The sequence below is a fragment of the Aristolochia californica genome, unplaced genomic scaffold (assembly GCF_029961685.1).
Source record: "Aristolochia californica isolate CCGP_79_NKW_82.1479 unplaced genomic scaffold, dmAriCali1.0.hap1 SCAF_3, whole genome shotgun sequence".
Taxonomy (NCBI): Eukaryota; Viridiplantae; Streptophyta; class Magnoliopsida; order Piperales; family Aristolochiaceae; genus Aristolochia; species Aristolochia californica.
In genome coordinates this window covers 46,091,679-46,113,665 of record NW_027181992.1, presented here as the reverse complement: position 1 = coordinate 46,113,665, position 21,987 = coordinate 46,091,679, and the positions used below count along the sequence as shown (strand labels likewise).

Sequence of the window (21,987 nt, the reverse complement as noted above, 5' to 3'; positions counted from 1 at the left end):
TCATGTGGCTGGTATGTCTGTCCCAAAAAAGCTTGTTTTGGCTTTGTTTTCTCCCTTGCAAATTTTCTGGGCTCGAGCTCCCAACTTTGATGGGGGGACAGTGAGAAAAAAACACTACGGAAGTTCAGGCAGGGGAGGAAGTGGACTGCTGCGATGTTTTAAAGAAGCTATTGCAAAATAAATGTGGAATTAAATTGGAAGAGTGAAACGGGAAAGTAGATGAACAGAGAACTTCCACGTCTCTGAGGTTGGTGAGAAGAGGAAGCTGTCTCTGAAACCAGTAAATCTGCAACTGGCAAGAAGTATGAGGAATCCAGAAAAGATTGTTAACTTTCCAGAACTACGGTGGGTCTGGATGCAGCATCTGACTGAAAATAACTATGAATTAAACCTTTGAAAAGTAAAAAATCAAATCCAAGTACCTTCAGAAAACTGTTAGGGTTGGCACCATTCCGTTTGACTGACCTCAGCTCGAAAAAAGTTCGATTCAGTTCAGTTTTTATTTGAGTTCGGTTCAATATCAAACTTAAAATAAGGCTCGTTAAGTATTATTACATTGCATAATCTTGGATTTCTTTGTGATAGCTTTCGGTTCAATAGTACCTAGTGTTCAATGTGAACATTTCTCTTCGAGCTTATTCTATGAGTAAGATATTTGATGCCGGGCAGCCGACTCCTGCAACTCATCTTCAGGTGCTGCTTTGTTATTTTTATTGGAGTTGGCTTATGTTTAGAAAATTTTGGAACTTGCTAATCAAACGTTACCTGCTGTTATATGACTGCTGAGTTGAAGTTTATTTTTTTGTGTTTAGCTTCTGGGGGAAGGTGAGGTAACACCTGGCATCATGGCTGATGAGTACATCTTGAGAAGAGAGAAATTCTTAGACCATCTACCTGACAAGGGCTTAGCGATTTTTGCATCAGCACCAATTGAAATGATGACTGATGTGGGCTCTTATCCATTTAGACAGGATGCCCACAACCTGGTGGTATAGCAGTTCTAGGCCACAACTGTGGCTTATGCATGTTTATGCCCGATCCTGATCCTCAAGTAAGCTTTTTCTCTATCACAATGCAAAATTTTGGTTATTCAGTATTACATATGGTCAAATGTGAGGTATGGACCAGCTGTAAGAATCGTTCAAATCTGCTATCATTGTAGGATAACTAAAAGGAAAACTAGGAAATTATCAGGACTTAGTTACCTATGCTTCATGAACTAATGTAGGGGTGGACATCGGGTTGGGTTTTACAGGGAGCCCAACCCGACCCGGCCCAAAAAACCTGGGTTCGGGTTTCTGATTTAACCTGCAGGTCAGGGACGGGGCAGGGGAAAAAAGACATGCCAGGTTTCCCCAAACCCGACCTGAACCCGACCCACATAAGAGACAAAGATATCAAACGGGGTTGAGACGGGTTGGGTTTCACGGGGATGGGGTTACGAGGATGGTGATCAGGTCAGGGTCGGGTTTGAGGATTCAGGTTTTGGGGTCAGGGATCGGGCCGAGTTATGGTTTTGGTAATCCCGACCCCGACCCCACCCGTACCCTCCCCCAAACTAATGGAACTAATAAGAGTTCTATAGCACACTCCTTATGTATGGCACCATACGAGTTACTGAGATGGCCTCTTGTCCTGCATAAAATGCATCACCAGCTTCTTTTATGTATCGACATGACCAACCTCTTCTTTCTAAAACAATGAAGATGGAAGAAGCTTGATGCATTCCAAAAAATTTCTTATTTTTTATTACATCTATCTGTCTTAATGTGCAGTGATGCTTTTTTCTTGTTTCTACAATATGTCTGTACCTACCCTTTTATTTTATCATGTAGGAAGTGACTTGGCAAGGACAAAGTGCTGGAATTGAAGCAGCTGTAGACACATTCAGGGCTGATCAGGCATATCCACTAAATAGGTCAGTTCAGCTATTTACTTTTTTTATTTTTATGCATAAATTTATTGTTGAACAAAGTCACCTGACGTAGTTACGACTTTCTACACTGTTATACTAATTTTGACAACCTAGTCTAACGACGGTTTTACTGGGACATGCTGTGATTTGTGATGCAGATCCTTTCCCCAATGATTGGTAATGCATCAAAGTTGTTTCATAATAACAAAGACTGCTTCACCAGCTTATACAGATCTGAACGCCTTCCACAAGGCGGCTTACAATGGAAAAGTCAAAGACTGCTTCTCCATATACACATGAGCTGAGGTGGGCAAAATCACCATCTAAAATTAAATTGATGAAAGAATCTGCATCAATTGCTTGCCAGGTACGTCACTTATCACATATGATATGTCACCATTGTTTCTTCTTCGTTAATAAGATGTGAATTTTCTTGTTTTTGTGCTGCATTATGTCACTTGGATTTCCATAGGAGTCACTGTGTCTAACCTGCCAAACTAAAAAGTATTAATACCCATTAATCTATGTGTGTAGATTTTTTTAAAAAAAGTTTATTTTTAACTTGCTCGATTGCTATTGTTTCCTACATTTTCTTTCCTGTTACGTTTTTGTTTCTCATTGTAAGTTGCCTATGCTGTTGCAACTTTATAATTGATTAACAGTGTATGATGATAAAACTTCTGACTGTTTGCAAATGGGATTAATGATGCATCCATGAATGGGCTCTTATTCAGACTATGTTGCTGTCCACAACATCACCTGAGGAAAGTAAGTTAGCAGCTAAGGTTGCATTTGAATGCAAAACGTTATCGATTTGTTGAAAGAATATATCTGCTGTTCTAATTTATTTGAAAGCATTTCTAGTCACCTTTAGTTTTTAATATCTGGGTTCAATCCCGTGGTTGGTGGTGGAGCAAATGCTAGTGTTATTCACTATTGAAATGACGAGACGGTATTTAAATATGTAATTCAAGTCATGTATATATCAAACATTTATTATGAAAATTAATGCGGTTGTATAGCAGATCAAAGCTGGAGAGCTTGTTTTGATGGATGTGAGATGTGAGTTTCATTGTTATCTTAAGTGATCTCATTTGAACCATGTGGTAGCTTTTCCACTGCTCGCGTATGGAATAGTGGACTTTCATTCCAATCTTTCTGTTACTGGAATATGCAAGAAAAGGCCATTGTTCTGTGGAATCTAATGTTTTGGCCTCTGTTTTAGGAGGAGCTTTACAATCTCATTCTGGAGACAAATATGGAGTGTGTGGAGCTTTGTAAGCCTGGTGTAAGCATTCATCAAATACATCAGCATTCGGTATGTTATAACAAATTCACCCTTGCCATTCTATTACCACTATTAGAGAAAGATTCAAATTTTACTGGCTGTTTTAACAACGTTACTCTCTTGAATTCACATTTAAGAGCAGATTGAGATGCTCCTCAAAGGACTCAGCCAAGATTGGAGTTTTGAAAGGTGACATGAATGATTTGCATTCCTTCTATCGGCTAAATCCGACTTCGATCGGTCATTACTTAGGAATGGATGTGCATGACTGTTCCATGATTGGTAATCACCAGCCTTTGGAGCCTGGTGTGGTAAGTTTGCTCTGAAATTCTACAGTTCGGATGATTCAACTCATGTCATTAAGAAGGCACCCATGAAGCCAATTGCCCCTCGCGCTACTACAAATCTGTCCAGCAAATCAGATCATCAACAGAAATTAACAATTCTCTTTTGGATCGAGTACCTGCAGCCCGCCAACGCTTTTGGTGTTCAACTGCACAAAAATGAAGAACAAATCTGCCAATTTTCTATCAATATGCTCTTGCATAAGAATCAAAGGGTTGCTTTACACAATTTGTATAGAAAATTATGTAGATTATGGCCTTCGTTACGTGGCGAAATACATCTAAGAAGCTTCTTCTTTTGACAAAAGTCCAGTAACCACTAGAAGTCTCACCATTGCTTCTTACCCTTTCGCTTCTTTTTGCCACTGTTGCTTTTGGAGTAACTGGCACCATTTGCAGGGGTGTTCTCAGAAGGGCTATTGCTGGTCTCAAACATGCCAGATTTTACTGCATTCTGTAACCATTCATAGAACTCTTCCTCTGTCATTGGCTCGTCCATGTTGAGGCTAGGTCCATCTTTGTGTGATGCGCTACTACTAGCCTTATTATTCTGCTTAGACACAATGCTAGCATTGACATGAAAGCTTGGCTTGTGGGTATTGGCTGGACATCTCATTCCCTGCAGGAATAAACACAGGAATGGAATATAAAATCCAGAATGCAAAACCAAGAGGGGTGCTCTTTGAGAGATGCATTTTCCTCTGCAAAGTTCCCAAGGATTTCAGAGAATCCATGAAGTCATATAAAACCCTGAAAGTGCAAGAGCATGAGCATCAAGACATACTGTATCTGCTTTTCTTAGAAATCTGTGACCATGAACACGGAACTAAGGTATCAACGACTTCAAAGTTCTACCTGACAAAGATACCATGCAGTTGCATCATAAATCTGATTATCGGTACAAACATAGGCTGAAGGTGCATGAGCCTGTGCAAAATGACCGTCTATCAGTTGATATCAACAACAAGAAACATGTAAACTTCATATTTTACTTACAAATTGAACTTTTTTTCTAGCAAAAGATAATTAATCTTCTTTCACAGACAACAGATGGTGTCTATGAATAAAAGAAAAGATATGACAAGAACACTCATTCTTCTATGTTACAGCCACGAATCTTTCTGGTTGAAGAGGCACAGACCCCTTTGGTTGCAGTGACAAATGAAGATAAGAAAACCTATACAGTTTATTATACCTTTTGTAACAACCCAAAAAGAAGTGGCTGGAAGGATTGCTCAACCCATCCATCCCCATCTTTGGCTTGATGAAAGTCTTTACAGTCCTGCAGTGCAAAATCCATAGAAACAAAAGAAAATCAGCCCCATTGTTTCTTCTAATGAGTGCATTAGTCCCAAAGGGAGAAGCATTTAGTGAGCCACGTTGTTAGAGAAGAAAGGGTAAACCTGACACCATCTTGCACGAGCTTTAAATCTTTCAACAAGGACCCAGACATGGAATTGCTTGCACTTCTTGCAGGCTATTCTTCTGGAATCTCCAAACAGATCCCCATCATCAACCTCAAGCCCAGGCCTCCAATTCTACAAAACCACAAAAGCAGAACCAATGGTGAAATAGAAATGGCCAACCAAATAGCAGACTCAGGGCTATGTGGAAGAACTTCATTTAAAACAAAAATAAGTAGAAGAAGAAGTAGTCACCTGTTGAGGAGCATTTTGGAACCTACGGAAGTAGTTGAGCAACTCTACCTTCCTTAATTCATCATCATATGCTTTCCGCTTGACAGAATCCAATAAAACCTGGATGTGAAGATACCCTTTATATGGCAACTATACCTAATCTTGATATTTTCAGATATAAAGCAGATGGATCAAAAGACAGTTGCAGTTCTTAACAATAGAAAAGAAAAACGGGACCAAAAGTACCTCATATGCATTTTGAAGTTTCTTGAAGGCTTCTGCAGCCTTTTCATTGCCCATATTTTTATCAGGATGCACCAGCATTGCCTGAGGAAGACATTTATAAAAGACTAACTCAATACAAGGAACAAAGAACCAATGTGAAACCCCGAAATAATGTAAGGGAACAACTGAATACTGGACCATATGCAAAGTAAGCAATTGAAAATCAATGAATGAAATATAAACCAAAGATCTCACAAAGTAAATACCCAGGTCAATCAACTATTTCCTTATTTATATTTCAACTTTTTCTCTAATATCCTCTTACACAATCCCCCCCCCCCCCCAAAGGTTTTATCCATAGTCTTCTATTCCAAATATTTTTTCTTTCTTATTTTTTGTTTTCATTTTTTTAGGTTGGAGGGGTGGCGGCGGGGGGAGCAAAACAGAAGAGGGCTACCTAAATTTCTTACCAACTGATAGCGAACTGCCTTTTTTTTTTTTTTGAAACAACAATTTTCTGATTAATGATATGAAAGCCAGGATAAAGAGTTTGGTATTTCATGACTGTAGCTCATCCATAAATTTTGTCCAAAAAACCTTAAGCACATGCTCTGTTACTGCTTAGGATAGACTTATTAGAGCTATAAATAACTTGAATATATCTATTAGAGATTGTGCCTACCTTCTTTCTGTACTCCCGTTTTAAAAATGCAACATCAATATTCTCGAAACGAGGCAAACCCAATGCTTTATAGTGATCACCACAGGTCAAGAGCCTAAGAACTTCATCCTTGGATGTCATCTCTGTCTCAGCTCCACTAGTTGAAGGAACTCCTGTTTCACGATCCATGAAACCGCCCAAAGTAGTTCGAAAGGAATCACTGTCAAAAAAGTAGTTTCCTGACCTCCCTCCATGTTGCTCATGTTGGTCAGGGAAGCTAGTAGGCCCGTGGTCATTTATATTTTCTTTCAAGCAGAGTATCAGAAGATCACTTGAAATAAAAGACAAATTTATTCCCAAAAGCAAACCCAGCCAACCAACATATCCTACCGCACAGTAAATGGAGTACAGAGTGGTGACTAAAAGAGTGACTCGTACACAGCTTAAACCAAATGCAGCTCCTGCAATTTATAGCAAAAAAAGAAATTAAAACAGATGAAAGAAAAAAGTACATATTCAAAAATAATGTGAAGGGGCAAACCTGCAACAATGATGACAGGACCAGTTGTCCAAAAGCTGCCATACATCCACAAACATACAGTTGCAAAGGTGGCAGTGAATAAAATGGAAAGAGTCACACCAACGAAAAGAGCCATAAAAGCCGCTATTACCTGGACCACCAAGAAATTTAACAGAATTAAAATAATTTTGAAGCTATAGCCACATTGAAGCTTCAGTAAATCAAAGCTTAAAATAGGAAGAAATATGTGCACTATCTCATTTGGCCAGCAAATATATTTCTGCATCTGTTTTAAGTGTGTATTTAGCTTTACATGTGAAAAGTGAAAAACATATGACCTGCTGATCAAAGGTATATTAAGTGTAAATCACCCATATCCAATAAAAATGATTACCAACTTATTTTGAAAATTTTAAATCCAGCACACATAAACAACCTTCAGTAGTAGATAAAAATACAGTTCAAATATCAAATACATGAGAGTCACCACTATAGATTACAGAGATTCAAAGCAAAGTTGGATGTCTAATAAAATTATGGATATTATTTAAAAGTACATTCAAAATTAGGAAAATAATACTATCTAAGAGTCATCGAAAGTCAACTTATATAATAATTGGCACATGGTAAAATACGTAGATCTCAATTATCGAGAAAGAACTAACAAGAAATACAATGCAAATAAGAAGCATAAAAGATAGAACTCACCACCATTATAAGAAACTTAGAAAACCCTATCATAGCCATCAAAGAGAGAATGCTGCACCAAACAACAGTAAAGAAAGATGTGGTCCCAAGTTGTAACAATGAATCTAGGCCCCTAATGCTGCAGTCAAACCAAACCATTGATAGAAGCAGAACCAATTTTCCAAAATGCACAACCCACCGCCAAATGATGGGGTATAAATGCTCAACTTTGAGGCGTACATAATCATGACCACTTGCTAGGAGGGTCATAATAGTATCAAATAGTGGCTTCTGCTTTTCGAACCATCCAGCTGCAACCTTTAAAATGGAGAATGCCAAAGCACCCAAACTCCACCCAGCTAGTATATTAGGCCCGGGATTGCCCATGGCTAATTCAGGAGACAGGCCAGCTGCAGGATCATCTCCCCTTAAATCTGATGCATCAGATGCAGATTCATTTCCCATACAATTCTTTGAATTAATATCAAATGACGAACAAGTAGTTCTCAGGTTCATTCTTTGACCCTCTTGCGAGTATTTTGCCTTACCCAGTTTTTCTACTGGTGAACCACCATTTTGATGATCTTCCTGCTCAGAAACCTTTCCTTTATGCCCCTTTTCTTTCTTCACTGACAAAGAAGCATTACGACCTAATCCATTCTTCTGCTGATTTCCCTTTCGAGCCATTGCAGTTGAATTCAGTAGCCAGAAACTCTAGAAAATTTCAGTTACCTTCATGAATGTCATTTAATCCCAATAAAAGCCTGCAGGAATATGTATGTTATCATTAAGACTGGTAAGAATGGACAGAAAAAAAAAATTCCTGAAATCTGATAATGCAAAGCTTAATTTAGTCCCTGTTTGAGTCTACATGTAATTGCAAATTGACGAATTATCATTATCTTTCCTCAGATTTGTTATTTTAGAAGGCAATGAGAATTAAGAACTCTTTAAGAGGGCCCAAACCAGAGCAAAGAGTACAAATGCAATTAAGAAAAAAGTAAAATAGTAACAAGGAAAAAGATATTTTTTTAAAAAAAGGCCAATCCAACATCAGCAGCTACTAAAGACATATAACAATAAAAATTATAAATATAAAAAATCTCAAAAAATTCATAACAGGAGGGAGTTGTCATCAGTAGGGACAGCAAATTTACCCAATTACCCACATTACCCATTTAATTTAAAAGGATATGGAAGAAAATTCTTTACCAGTTTATAAATTCAGGTCAACTTACCAGATTACCTGTCACCCAGTTTGTTAACAAAAAGGATATGGACAATGGGTTTTTGCACCCGATTACTCGTTTACCAGGTTCTATAGGATACATATCCACCCTACAAGAAAGGAGAGAGCTAGAGGACAACAAACTATTTTTTAATATGATGAATACGTTTTATTAGTTCTATAGTTTTATAATGTTTTATAGTTTTTGTATAAACCTTGCGGGATGTTGTAGCTATATTTCAATTTTCAATTATTTTCAGATATTTATTATTTACAGCATTATCAAGTTTATGTGGTTCTAAAATAATATATTAAATTATCCATTTACTTACCGGTTTACCCATTTACCTGCAGGTAAACGGGTAAGAAAATCGGAAATAAAATAGGCTTTCATCATTAGGGTGGAACAGGTAACAGAATACCCATTACCCGTTTACAGCCTAGTCATTAGCAAGGTGCTACTAGGTAACTCATTTCTAAGCTAGGCCATCAGCCGCAATGTTGGTGCTTTGAAGGACATATTATTAGCATATGGTCCTAGATCTGCCAATGTCCTCATTCTCATTATAGTACACCAAAAAGCACCTTAGAGGATTTTTTCCCCCTGAAGTCCAAGCGATGACCACTGTAAAGACAACTTCATTTATAAAAAGAGGAGGATTGTAACTCGAGAAGAACCCAAAACCTTGAAGGAGAGCAGTCAACTCCACAATGGATTCATTCCACCTCAAGGGTGCAAGAAGACAAGAAGAACATTCCTTGCCGTGTCCTTGACAATGGTCCCACGCCCACTAGCCTAAGATTCCCCCTAGGTCTTCCCCCAGTTTTGTTCAGAAAAAACCGTTCTATCGGCCTTCCCAAAATATTGCTAACCTTCCCCAGAGTGACCAAACCGTAGATGATGGTCACTGCCACAATTGGTACTATATCCACGACATCATTATCATAGTCTTCTTTACATTTTATGGTCTGAAATTGTTATTTTACCTTTATTGGGATCCATCTCAATTAAGGAATGCCTCTTTTTTTGGAAAGCAATGAGAACTAGAATTCATTAAGAGGGCTGAAGGAGCATAACTACACAGAGGAATGCAAAATATCCTAAAACTAGAGCATAAGATACAATAATGAAAGTCATAACGGACAGGAATTGCTGAAAGAAAGGTGCTGGCAAGTAGATCTACCCCTTGAAAGTTTACTAAGTTATTAGCACATGTAGGAACATGCTGCCAATGAAAGGACAACAAGCTAAGATTTTTTTTTTTTTTTGAAAGATTGAAGTTTTATTAGGGAAAACAGCAACAAATAGCAAGCACAAAGGACGGTTGACAACAAGGAGTTGAAGATTGAGCCCCTCTTTAGCAAGATTATCAGCTAAGTCATTGACGGATTTTTGAACATGAGACCAAGAGACTTCTAAGGTGTTACTAACTAAAAAATCTGATCTAACATAGGGACAAAGTGCCAAGGGCCTGAGTCTTTTTTTGAGCTCCACCCAATGACAACCGCCGAGTCTCCTTCAATCACTATCTTTCCATCTGAAAATCACTGCTTGCAAAGCTTTAGTCCAGCAAGGAGAGATCTGACTTGAGCTTCATTTAAATCTTTTATTCCAAGAGGGCCAAAGTATGTGGTTAAGATTTCCTAGTTACTGCTACAGATGCCAACAAGCTCATTAAAACAAGGCCTGAATCTCATGAAAATGAACCAGAAATCCACCGGGGAGATTTTGTCCCCGAGGCCTGAGCAATAACTGCCACTGAGTCCCCTTCGACAATTTGGGAGGCAGACAATCTATCCTAGTAAAGACATAAGCATTGCAGGAGACCTATTAGCTCCACTACCATGGACCCACACAGCTCAAAAGGAGTAGAGAAAACAAGAACACTACCATTTGAGTACCATTAACTCATCCACCAACTGCCTCTCAAGTGTTTATCCTAGAGCTATTAACAAAATTGAGCGTCAACCATGCCTCCTAAGGAGGCCCCGAAGCCGCTAGATTTATGATACGCTGAAGGGACATATCAATAATAAATTTCTATCTTTTCCGAATAACCGCACTAGGTAGAAGAGTGGTCTCATGGATGTTACATGCCCAAAAAAGGATGCAGTGGGTGATCTTTTCAATGATTATCCCCAGTGATCTTTATTTGTTTTCAAATATTATCCAATTGGGCTCTTTCCATAAATCCCAGATGATGGCATCATGGCAGTATGGAAGGGTAAAAGTAGTACTGGTCAGCCAGACAGCCATTTATCTTGCCCTCATGGATATGCCACAGGATATGGAGAATGACTTTAGATCTCTATGGCCTGTCTTTCTTTTTTTGTTAAAAGGAACATAGGAGTGATATACCCCTTTTCGTTTAATGAAAAGAGGGAAATACACAAGGCACCAAAAGATATGTATCACAGTGATTACCAAGTAATTAACTATTGAAAACCGGCAAAGAAGCAATTTAAGGAATTCATATTTGTCGGTTGGCCTTAAAAAACTTCTTGTCTATTGAATAAGGGTAAAATCAATTCTCTAGAAAATACATGCCATTTTCTCTTTCTCCTAAATGAATATGGAAAGTAAGGTAGAATTTGATCAATGAAGAAAGAGGCAGATAAGTTCAGGGGAAAAAATAGTACAAAACTTTAGGATGGCAAATGGCTTTCCCAAGATGAAATAAACTATAAGAAGCAGATACATGGAACAGTGAGCGCTACATGAATAAATTCAAGAGGTAATATGGGTTTTGCAATTGTCCTTTGTCAACTTAGATTATCAGAAAAATAGAAAGCATAGGGTGGAAAAGGATCTTCAAAATGAGCTGGATGTATGCACATAAAAATGTACATAGAGATGCTATGTGCAGGACAGTAGAATACCACTGTATAGGACTAATTCAATCAAAGAGACAACTCATACAACTATTGGAATTTGCACCAAAAAGTGCTCATAAAAGATCCATAGTTGGCTGCATGCAAGTGTAAGCGGACTTTTAAGGAATTTGCATTTAATCCACCAATATAGTTTTTGCAGCCTGCCGTAAAACCTCCAAGACTTACAAAGAAGTAACCGAGTATGCACATCGAAGAAACAGTCTATCGCAGCTGAACTATTGGGCGATCTTTCACCGCAAACAGTTAACCCAAAGAACGAGCAAAACCCCCAATTTCAAATGTTCCTACAAGAAGCAACTCCATTAAAGTAATAGCATGCACAAGCATGCAGGAAAGAAGAGAGAGGTACCACCAGAAGGAACCAATCCTTAGAATCATACCCCGCAAATTCCCCAGCAATAGCAGAAGGAGAACTGAGACATGCAATAGCACGGAATAAGAGAAACGCAATTCAAAAGAAAGGAAAAAACAAAACTACCCATATAACAAAAACGAAGAATATAGAAAAAAAACAGGGTGATCAACGAAATTCCGTGAACGTAAGAAGAAATAAAAAAAAAAGCGACTTCCATGACGAAATGTCTGAAACACACAAATTTGGGCGAGGATATATACCTCGATACACTTGCATGCGAGAGGCCGCCAACCTTGCAGAGAGAGAAAATAAAAGCTGTTGCGGAAACAGAGTCAGTACGTTCACTCAGTAACGGGAAGGGACTTTTTCTCAGCTCAGTTTTGTATCGCAAATGGACGGCTACCCAGAAGCTTTTCCACGCGATTTATTTATCAGTATTCAGAAAATTCAGAAAAGTCTGTCCGTGAGATATAATCGTACTGCCGCTCGGTTGAAACTTGAAACCATGTTTGGGAAGGAAAAGAATTTTTTTTTTATATTTGTGCCAATATCGACTATTAGCCTGCCAACTGTAAGGGAGGTCAATCAAACCCTGTCTAGGTTCTTTCCCTAGGCCCACTTGAAGCAGTTTAAACTGGGCTCCACAAGTCAAGACATGGCCCACAAGCCATTGAAGCCACCCACTCCACCAACATTACTAGAAGCTGACATGTGAAATGCACCAAATTTATCAGGAAATAAATTTCAAATATGACACTTCTATATGTTATGCTCTAAATGATTTTTTTCTTCTTTGAATCATAATTCCTGTTAATTATTTTAGCTTAGTACAATAGACTGATGCTAATTTATTTATTTTTTTTTTTAATTGTTTTCAATGTAAGGGACGAATAAGAAAGAAAGAAGAAACAAGAATAAAAATAAAAAAATCAATAATATTTAAGAAAATTTCATGAAACGTTAAGGAAATAATTGATGATAATATCTTAATGATATTGATTATCAAATAAATCTATGCTTTGCAATCTTATGTTGGGTATCAACTCCTCTTCAGAACAAAAGAATTGTTTGAGGAATTTTACCAGTCACGTCTGGTGTAATATCTCTTTGATTGTACAAACCTTGCTGTAGATATCAAATTTACTTCAATTTTTTTTTTTTTTTCTCCAAATGAAATCCAACTTGTTCTCATCAACAACTGCTCCTACAGAAAATAAAGGTTATAGCAAGCTTCAGCCAACACTACTTCAAGATAGTAACAACATAAGATAAGAAACAAAAAACATCATAAATTCTCATGTATGTCTTCAAGCTATATATACACACACCAATCTACCATTTTCTTTATAGGGTCAGGGGGCTAAAATTTTACAATTTCAGCTTGGACTTCAATTACATATAGACATAACTAACACAACTTCCCTACAATCATCTGCCATCACACCTTCAGGAAAGGTGGTTTTATGGTAGATAAGAGTGGATCTTTGTAACTCTAACACTTGACTTCCCAACAAGCCTGTCTCATTCCATCAGAGTCCTCTCCAGTGAGTCAAAAGAAAAAATTGTGCTTCTAAAAGAATGAGAATAGAACCACAATGGAAATGCCACAGCTTTATCCACAGAGTAAGCCTGCTTCCACCCTTTACTCTTTCTGTTGTATATCAATATCTGTCTATGAGTTGCTAGGAAAACAAAGTCCTTGGTCTGGCTAATGGGAAAAGTAGTTGGTACCAATGCTTCAATACAGCTAAGGCTTACTGTATATTTAACAACCCATTCCTCTTTCATATAACTGTTCAAGTTCCATGTGATCATATAATTCTTCAAAATCTGAACCACTGAGAGAGAACCTTCCAATTCCAAAAGGTAAATCTTAGTGTCTAAAACATTCACAATCTCATGGGGCAGGTGTATTTTACTCCATGCTTCATTGTCCAAATCAAGAACGAGGACATACCTTGACCACTTTGTTAACCAATGTAGCGAATCCTTTACAAACACCACTTGATTCTTGTTCATATGAGTGAATTCATCATTTAAAGTTGTATAAAACCTCCTCCAAGAATTTGTCTCCGAATCAAAGACATGGCAAAGCAGGGAATCAAAGGGTCTACAACCAAATGGCCGATAAAAATCTGCTAGAACAACTTTAAATCTTCCATAATTTGGATAAACCGCCAATCCAACAAGGGTGGCCTCAACTTCAGGATGAAATCGACTCAACGGTCTTTCAGTAGCCCTGTAAAGTGTCCTGAACTTTCTGGTCATTGGGTTGCAAACATAATAAACACCTCGATTCAGGATGCTTGAGCAACACAATAACCCATTACAAGAGGCACGAACTTTAACTCTATCATTCAAGAAACTAAGAGAAAATTCTGAAATAGAACTAGATTTGTCAATGCACATAAAGGTGGAACTGGAATCGACTAGCTTCACCGTCTCCACCAATAGCATTTGGTTATCTGACGATATTTCGTTGAAGAGCCGAATGAAGTACTTCGAAGAAGTCAATTTATACCATTGTTTGCAAACGGCTCTGAACCTTAAGACAGATTTAGTAGGCAATCTAGCAAGAATTTGAATCAAAACATCATCGGGGAAAGACCAGTTCGATATCCCGCAAGAATTCATCCTCTCATAATAAGCAGATACCCCTCAGCTAGGTCAGACGAAATCTTCTCATTTTCGGCAAAATTGCAAACCTAATCGAGGTAAAAGAGGATGACAAGGCCAAAAGTTTCCAAATCGTCCTAGCCAGACAAACTTACAGAGATGGAAGCCATTCAAACCCATTTCTTTCATGCATGACTTTAAAGAAAGCGACGCTTCTTCTGTTGTGATTCCTTCGCCGTCTGCTCTTATGCGCGAACAATCTACGAGAGACCTAGATGGATTGGTAGTGTCAACAGCAAAAGGAGGAGAGATCACGGCCCTAATTGGTTACAGAGTTCAAACAATCTGAAACTCGAAAGGGAAAAAGAAGGGAAAGAACGCTAACCGTTACAGAGCATTCAACAAAGGCATCATCATCCGTCACGACTGAGGACCCCAGGGTCACTATATCCTCATTCCCCTACCAGATCCTGTCAATGGGTCGAAACTCAACCCATTAGAAAGAACCCAAACATGATCCATTAGTAAAGCCCAACCCTGATCTATTATTGTAAAAACAAGGAATTTTACCCCTTTTTTATTTATAGTAATTCATGATTTTAATATTATACTTGATTTCTAATTAAAGAGTGAGAATTTAGATATTACAAAAGTAACAATTTGATTAAGTATTTGATTATTATAAAATTAAGTATTTTAATTATATATATCTAAATAAATAATTAAAAAATATTTATTAATTTAAAATAAATTAAATTTTATTTTAGTAAAAATATCTAAAATAAAAATTAAATCTATTAAATTAATTTTATATAATAAAATATCCTTTTTTTATAAATTTCTTGTTTTTAATATTATATTTAGTTACTATTTTAAGAGTGCGAATTTAGATACTGTAAAAGTAATAACTTGATTAATATTTGGATATTAAAAAATTAAATTTTGTATAAGTATTTTTATTTATTTTTAATTGATTAAATAAAGTTTTTTTAAAATTATTTATTAAATTAGAACCTAGGAATAAGTTAGAATAAGAAAACAATAAAATTTGAGTTATTTAATTTAAATATATTGGTTTATTAAAAAAATAGGTAAGTATAAGTTGAATTGATTTATGGGGGGTTAGTAAACTTGACACACAGGAGATGAACTTCAGCCACATTACTCAGTTCATCTCTTATATTTTTTTAAAATAAAGTTAAAATAGTAATTATACCGTAATAATTAAACAGTTAAGTAAGATTTACCACACCGAACAGAAGCTACTTTTTAATCCATTTTATCTCCAGCAACTAGCTAAGATGTTCTAGAGGCGAACGATATTCGCCATGGAGGTTCTCAGGAATTCTCCCTCTCCGAGCTCTTTTCTTGGAAAAAACTTGAAATTCATTCAGAGACGGACGACTGTAACGAAGGAAACCTATTCCCGCTTGATTTCCAATCACTGGTCGGCTTCATTTTCGACACAGAAGCTCTCGCTCGATGTAGGAAAAAGAAAATTGCTCATTGCGGCAGCGAAGAAAAAGAAGGCGGACTCCCATAGTTTCGTTTCAAACCCGGATGAAGCTACAGGCCCATTTCCCGAAGCTGTTTTGCTGAAGAAGGTAATTCTTGGAAATATATGTAAATGTATATTCGTAGGGGTTCCTTTTTGTGGCTTGATGGTATAATGAGAAACAGCAGTTAAGTTGTTTGTTTTGTTTCGTTTCGTTTAGTCAAAATTGTGACAATAGAAACCCATAGCTTATGTCTGAGCTATTGAAATTTGTGATAGTATGATGAGGTTGTCGTTTACAAAGGGGTTCTGGAAGTGTGCTGCTTCCTTTAGTTTTTCTCTTTCAGCTGGATAGCTGTAGGGCATGAGCAGTATTCTTGCATTGAGTTCTTCTGTTGTATGTTAACTTAATTAGCTGGAAGCTAGATGGATTAGTAGGGTATAGTAAAGGCCACATGCTCAGATTGCTGAGTTCCATCTTCCAGGACAGAAGTCTCTGGAGAAGCTTTTTGATAATGTTATGGCTTTTAATTTTGTCTCTTCTCTGGTAACATCACGCTGTCAGACTCTGGGAGAGCTCTAACAAGATAAGTTTTCATCATTTGAAATATTTTTTGGAAGATACGAATGGGTCTTTGTATCTTATTTAAGAGCCTCCTATATTTAGTATTTGAAATAGCTCCTATTTGGCTGTGAAGGTTAGTATTAGTGCTAGTATTGACTCGGTTCGAGTTCAGGTTTTTGGTTCACTTGCTTAAAATTTTCTTTGGTTGTTTTATTTTTTTCCTTTTCTCCAGATGAAGGAACAGCTCTTTCAGACTACCGATTGATCTTTCTGATTTTTTCTATTTAATTTTCCCTTCTTTTGATTATGATGGTCCTAGATAAGTTTGTATATTAAAATTGGGCTGCATTTTTCTCTTGGGATCAAAATTGGAACTTCCTGATCTTTGGTTGTTAGCAAGTTACTTAAGAATGTGATTTTTGAGACGAGGAATTGAGTCTCGGGTTATATGGAATCTATCTTGGATTGTTGTCTCTTGATGCTGACGCTGGGATCCTATTGTCCGTTTTCAGAGGGAAGTTCAGAAAGATGGTAGCACTCTGCCTGAGTTTGTAGATGCTGAAGAAGGTCAGATTTCTCATTTTCCTCTTCTCTCCTGTGCTTTTGGTACTCATATGCTTCCTGAGATGCTACTGCTGCTGGGTCTTGATATTCTTTGTCAAATTACTGAAACATTTGCTTTTTGGCAGAAAAACTTTTTGAGTTCCTTAACCTTCAGCTGGAGAGCGACTTGAGCGACTTGAGTGTTGAACGAAGTAAGCTTTTCATTTTTGTTCATATTTACTTTCACATTTCCACTTATTTTTGTTCTGCACGTGCCTGCTTAACGTGTTCAGCAGATTTGGTAATAATAAACCTTACTGTAGAAGTTTGGGTTTCTTTATCTGCAGTTCGTCACTATGAAGTCGTCTTTTTAATTCATGAAGATTGCTTGGAGGAGGTTCCCCGAGTAATATCAAAAGTGGAAGGTGGTTCTTTTAAACCTTTTTTTTTTTCTTTTTATTCCAGTATCAATTTCCCATAATTCCAGAGATTATTTCATTAGTTTTCTAAACTGAGGGAAAGTTGACAACCATTCTAGATCCTGAGCTAAATCTTTCCTAAGCTTTTTTCCTTTTTCTATTACTTTTGATATCTTCTGCACAACTATTTCAGATTTATTAACAAACTGTTGTTTTCCAGATTTTATTAAAGAAAAAAAGGGGAAAATCTGGAGATTAAACAACTGGGGCCTCCGGAGGCTGGCATACAAGATAAAGAAAGCAAACTATGCCACCTACATTTTAATGAATTTTGAGATTGAAGCCAAATGGATTAATGATTTCAAGAGCATGTTAGACAATGATGAGAGGGTCATTAGGCACTTAGTGATAAAGCGAGATGAAGCAATTACAGAAGATTGCCCACCACCTCTTGAATTCCACACTTTGCGAGCTAATAGTATGGATGATATTGATACTGATGCTGATGCTGATGCTGATGCTGATGCTGATGGGTTTGACGAGGAGGAGGATGCAGAGGAGCGGAATGATGAGAATGAGTCGGATATGATCGGCTCTGATGAGAATGACGTGAATGATGGAATTGTTTATGTTGAAGCTGCTGCTGATGATGAAGAGGATACTACAAGAGGCTCAAATGGTTCAAGAAAAAGAACTCTTCGGACTGGAATCGCTAGGTAGTTTCTATTTGTAGTTTCAATTAGTTGTTTTACAGGAGCTTTTAGTACGATACACAGTGAGATAGTTTCATACAATCATATCTATGGTAAAGCATCTCTCGACTTTACTGAAGAAATCAGCTCTTCTATAATTTTGTGATTATGAAAACCGAATCTTCCTGTTTTCATAAACAAGTGGAGATACTGATTGGTTCAGCCCTCATACCAGGGATTTTTGTTTTTGCAGTGCAAATATTATGATTAAGATGTTATACTGATGAGCCTAGCCATGAATGTTGTTAAAAGCCAATGTTTTCTGACTTGTTGAGTTGACTTCATACTTGGTCGAGTCGGATTGGATTTGGGACTAGGTGAGCCGAGTTGAAGGGTGAGACTCGACCTTTCTGTTCCGCCGAGTTCCTTCGACTTGCCTTAAGTCTGGCCACCAGATTTGAGAGTCTTCATCCAACTCGGCTGATCCGACTTGGATTTTCATTTGTCAAGTTGAGTCTCGAGTCTGAGTTAAAAAACCCTGTTAAAAACTCCTGCGATTGTACCTTCTCCTTCTCTCCTTCCACGAGGATGAAAAACTTTGTTTACTAGCAGCAGAGTATTGTATATTTGATTGAGATCAATGATTAAAAACAAAACTGAGCCAAGATTATGGTAAGATTATGGTAGGTGAAGTTAGTCATCTTATGAAGCAAGCACAATTGAAATCACCATGGGAATCTTCTTTTTTCAAATTGCTTGAAGTTACAAATTACATAAGAATGCTTTTTGACTCTTATTTTCCTTCTTTTGCCAAACCGTCCACTAGCATGTATGATGACTCAGAAAAAGCTGTCTCGCTTAGGGCCTTATGAATCAAAACATTCCAAGTAACAAAATTGGGAGATATTCCATCCTCTAGCATCTTATTGAAATAAATCATAGCCTCATCCAGGCTAGAATGTTCACAGATGCCATGTATTAAACTAGTATATGTAATCAAGTCAGGGGCCAACTCTTTTGCAGCCATTTTATCCATGAGTTGAACAGCCTTTTTGACTTCACCACCCTTCTTACAATATGCATGAATAATAGTGTTGAAAGTCACTCTATCAGGTGAAATTCCCCTCACAACCATCTTTCCCAAGTGCATCAAACCTCCCTGTATCATGCCACTGGAGCAGAAACCATAAATTAAAGTGTTATAGGTAACTGAATTCAACTCGATTCCCCTTTCCAACATCTCATGTACAAGGTAAACAGCATCTCTGTAATAGCCTTGTCTGGAGAGGCCACTCAAGAGCTCATTGTAAGTGTTGACATTAGGGAAGCACCCCTGCATTTCCATTTCATTTAAGACACTCAATGCCAGGTCAAGTCTACCATTCCCACACAAGCCTTTAATAAATACATTGAAGGTCATAGTATTTGGTGGGCAGTTCTCAGACACCATTTTCTTGATTAGTGATTCAGCTTGTTGTAACATGGACCTCCTACAAAGAAGGCCTACCATACAAGTGTAAGCCACGACATTAGGGCAGCAGCCACTAGTTACCATCCTGTTCCAAGTCTCAGTTGCACCTTCCAAGTTTCCTGTCTTTGAGAAGCTATCTATAATAATACTGTAGCTTGTCACATCTGGGGAGCACCTATTTCTCTCCATTTGGTCTAACACAGACATAGCAGTAAATAGAAGCCCATTCAAGCATAGACCATGTAGGAGTGTGTTATATGAAATGACACTGGGCTTGAATCCCTCCTTGAACATCCGATTCCAGATTTCAAGAGATTCTTCAGTTCTTCCTTCAATAAAAAATCCTTTCATCAAGGTTGTAAAGGTGAGGAGATTAGGATTAGAACCTCTTACAAACATCTGTGCCAAAAGAGCAAGAGACATCTTCACATCCCCAAATTCACAAAGAGCATTGATAACTGTTGAGTATGTAATAACATTGGGTTGGACTCCTCTGTTTCCCATTTCTTTTAGCAATAGAGACACTTCTTCAAATTCAAATTCTTTGCATAGACTATTTACCAGGGCATTGTAGGCAGGCACAGTAGCTGGGAATCTTCTTAGAAGCTCTTTTGCTTCTTTCAACTCACCAAAATGGCACAAACCAGATATGATTGTTGTGTAGCTGACCCCATCAGGATTACAACCTTTTTCTGTCATCCCCACAAGCAGCTTCTGAGCAGCATCAACTCGATTATTCTTACACAAAGCTTTGAGAAGAATGTTGTATGTATAAACATTAGCCTCTATTCCATCTTTCTTCATGTTACCATAGATGGGGTTAATCATCTGGAACTTGTTCTCATTCAGTAACACGTCCAACATGTGGTTGTAAATCTTGACTGTGGGTTTGCAACCAATATCCTGCATCCGATAAAACGTTTTCAGGGCTTGATCAGCAAAACAAGCTCTCCTGTATGCCTTTAAGACGCTAATAAATATTTCCTCAGAGCAATTTACACCTTCTAATGTCATTTGCTGTAGAAGGTATTGGATACCATCTACTTCATTCTCCATCGCAAGTTTTTCAATGATTGCCTTGTAAGTGAGACTAGTGTGTCTAAATGCTTGCGAATTAGAGACTGACTTAAAGTACTCCAAGGCAACAGTGATGTCCTTCTCATGTTTCAGCCTTCTCAAAACATTGACCTCTTTCACTGCTGACTTCTCTGGTTTTGTTTCTTGTGTATGATCCTGAAGCACATTTGTCGTGAAGATGACTGGAATTGATGGGTTTCGGACTTTTAACAGCAGTGAGCAACCGTCCTTCAAATGCACGACTGAAGACATAATTCAACTTTCCTCCTCGATCAAGAATTCAACTTTGTCTATAAATATGCAGAAAAAAAAGAGAAGAATCAGCTACCAGTAGCCTAACCGTTATCATCTACACTTGTTGAATCGACCATCCTTGAATGTCATTTCGGAGTACGTCTTCAACATGGTTTTTTCCACCAAACAACCTCCAGTTCTATACATTAACAATCTGACTTTATATTTATAACAAGGATTTTCTAAATTCCATCCTCAGAGGTTCCAACCGTTCACCACCTTCACTTTGGATGATCTGCAAACAGAATAATTTCAGGAAAAGAACATTCTTTCAGGCATTTCATCGAACAATTTCATACTACACTTTTAAGTTTCCTACTCCGAGTGTAAACGGACAGTATTAAAACACGCAGAAGCTCGAGTGATGAAACAATGAAATAAAAAAGATGACGCCTTCGAATAACGCTCGGTTTATAATGGGTATTCAGTATTTCCGAGTAGCTACATCTAGAAAAATGAAAACTACCCATTCGAGGCCGCGGAAAATCTTGTCGTCAAGAAAGTAGTTTATTACAAAGCATTATCTGACCTTTTCCGAAACTTCGTACCACTGAAAGCATGCCACCGATAGAATGGTTGCAATTGCAGTTCTTTGCGCCCTTTTTTTCTGTAACTTTCTCGTGAAATCGAGTCTAACAATAGGTTCCGCGACTTGGGTCTTCCTCACCTGGCAGGCCTGGCGCGTTTATTTCAGTACGACTGTGGGAAGAAGTGTACCGGAAAGAAACCGCAATTTCGACAAGGAAATGGACAATTGACAATTTAACGTTAATTTTTTTAACTTGTTAATTACATATATCCCCGCGCGAATTGCCAATTAAACTCAAAATACAAATATTAAGTCTCCTCCATCGTAGTTTTTTATTATTTAAAATTTTATAAATACATTATTTTATCATTGATTTTAAGAAGATTTATGGATAAATTTTATTTATTTATTTAAATTATTTTTAGTTTTATTAATTAATAAAATAATATAAATATTTTAAAATTATAGATAATTTATTAATTTATGAATAATATTTTATTTTATTTTGATTTAATATATTTATTATATATT

The 21,987-nt window shown here is 37.4% G+C and overlaps 4 protein-coding genes and 1 pseudogene across 8 annotated transcripts; 2 read left to right on the top strand and 3 right to left on the bottom strand.

The window, feature by feature from the left end:
- The first annotated feature begins 53 nt into the window (after nucleotides 1-53).
- On the top strand, nucleotides 54-3,186 carry LOC137960219 (intermediate cleaving peptidase 55, mitochondrial-like; annotated as a pseudogene).
- Nucleotides 3,187-3,207: 21 nt separating this feature from the next.
- Nucleotides 3,208-14,832, bottom strand: LOC137960213 (uncharacterized). 5 transcript variants are annotated; one of them, XM_068807760.1, is made up of 16 exons: nucleotides 14,757-14,832; nucleotides 14,527-14,642; nucleotides 12,877-12,959; nucleotides 12,016-12,459; nucleotides 11,781-11,813; nucleotides 11,566-11,684; nucleotides 7,299-8,041; nucleotides 6,612-6,741; nucleotides 6,092-6,531; nucleotides 5,431-5,511; nucleotides 5,206-5,304; nucleotides 4,951-5,085; nucleotides 4,743-4,829; nucleotides 4,403-4,474; nucleotides 3,893-4,166; nucleotides 3,208-3,696 (listed from the first exon to the last, which is right to left on the bottom strand). In XM_068807760.1, the coding sequence occupies exons 7-16, from the start codon at nucleotides 7,962-7,964 to the stop codon at nucleotides 3,602-3,604; spliced, it is 2,079 nt and encodes a 692-aa protein (XP_068663861.1). In that variant the 5' UTR covers nucleotides 7,965-8,041; nucleotides 11,566-11,684; nucleotides 11,781-11,813; nucleotides 12,016-12,459; nucleotides 12,877-12,959; nucleotides 14,527-14,642; nucleotides 14,757-14,832; the 3' UTR covers nucleotides 3,208-3,601. The 5 variants fall into 5 exon arrangements, with proteins under 5 accessions (XP_068663861.1, XP_068663863.1, XP_068663860.1 ...); XM_068807762.1 differs by having other exon boundaries at nucleotides 7,299-7,711; nucleotides 7,826-8,041; nucleotides 14,527-14,762; XM_068807759.1 differs by having other exon boundaries at nucleotides 12,838-12,959; nucleotides 14,527-14,762.
- On the bottom strand, nucleotides 13,031-14,539 carry LOC137960215 (F-box protein At5g49610). Its single transcript, XM_068807764.1, has one exon. It carries the CDS (start codon nucleotides 14,387-14,389, stop codon nucleotides 13,277-13,279), a length of 1,113 nt encoding a protein of 370 aa, XP_068663865.1. The 5' UTR covers nucleotides 14,390-14,539; the 3' UTR covers nucleotides 13,031-13,276.
- Nucleotides 14,833-15,653: 821 nt separating the features above from the next.
- Nucleotides 15,654-18,369, top strand: LOC137960216 (protein REGULATOR OF FATTY ACID COMPOSITION 3, chloroplastic). The gene is made up of 5 exons (XM_068807765.1): nucleotides 15,654-15,975; nucleotides 16,944-16,998; nucleotides 17,121-17,186; nucleotides 17,322-17,399; nucleotides 17,614-18,369. Exons 1-5 carry the CDS (start codon nucleotides 15,700-15,702, stop codon nucleotides 18,111-18,113), a joined length of 975 nt encoding a protein of 324 aa, XP_068663866.1. The 5' UTR covers nucleotides 15,654-15,699; the 3' UTR covers nucleotides 18,114-18,369.
- A 453-nt stretch (nucleotides 18,370-18,822) lies between these two features.
- On the bottom strand, nucleotides 18,823-21,530 carry LOC137960287 (pentatricopeptide repeat-containing protein At3g48810). Its single transcript, XM_068807860.1, has 2 exons — nucleotides 21,457-21,530; nucleotides 18,823-21,162 (listed from the first exon to the last, which is right to left on the bottom strand). The coding sequence occupies exon 2, from the start codon at nucleotides 20,883-20,885 to the stop codon at nucleotides 18,879-18,881; it is 2,007 nt and encodes a 668-aa protein (XP_068663961.1). The 5' UTR covers nucleotides 20,886-21,162; nucleotides 21,457-21,530; the 3' UTR covers nucleotides 18,823-18,878.
- Between the last annotated feature and the right edge of the window lie 457 nt (nucleotides 21,531-21,987).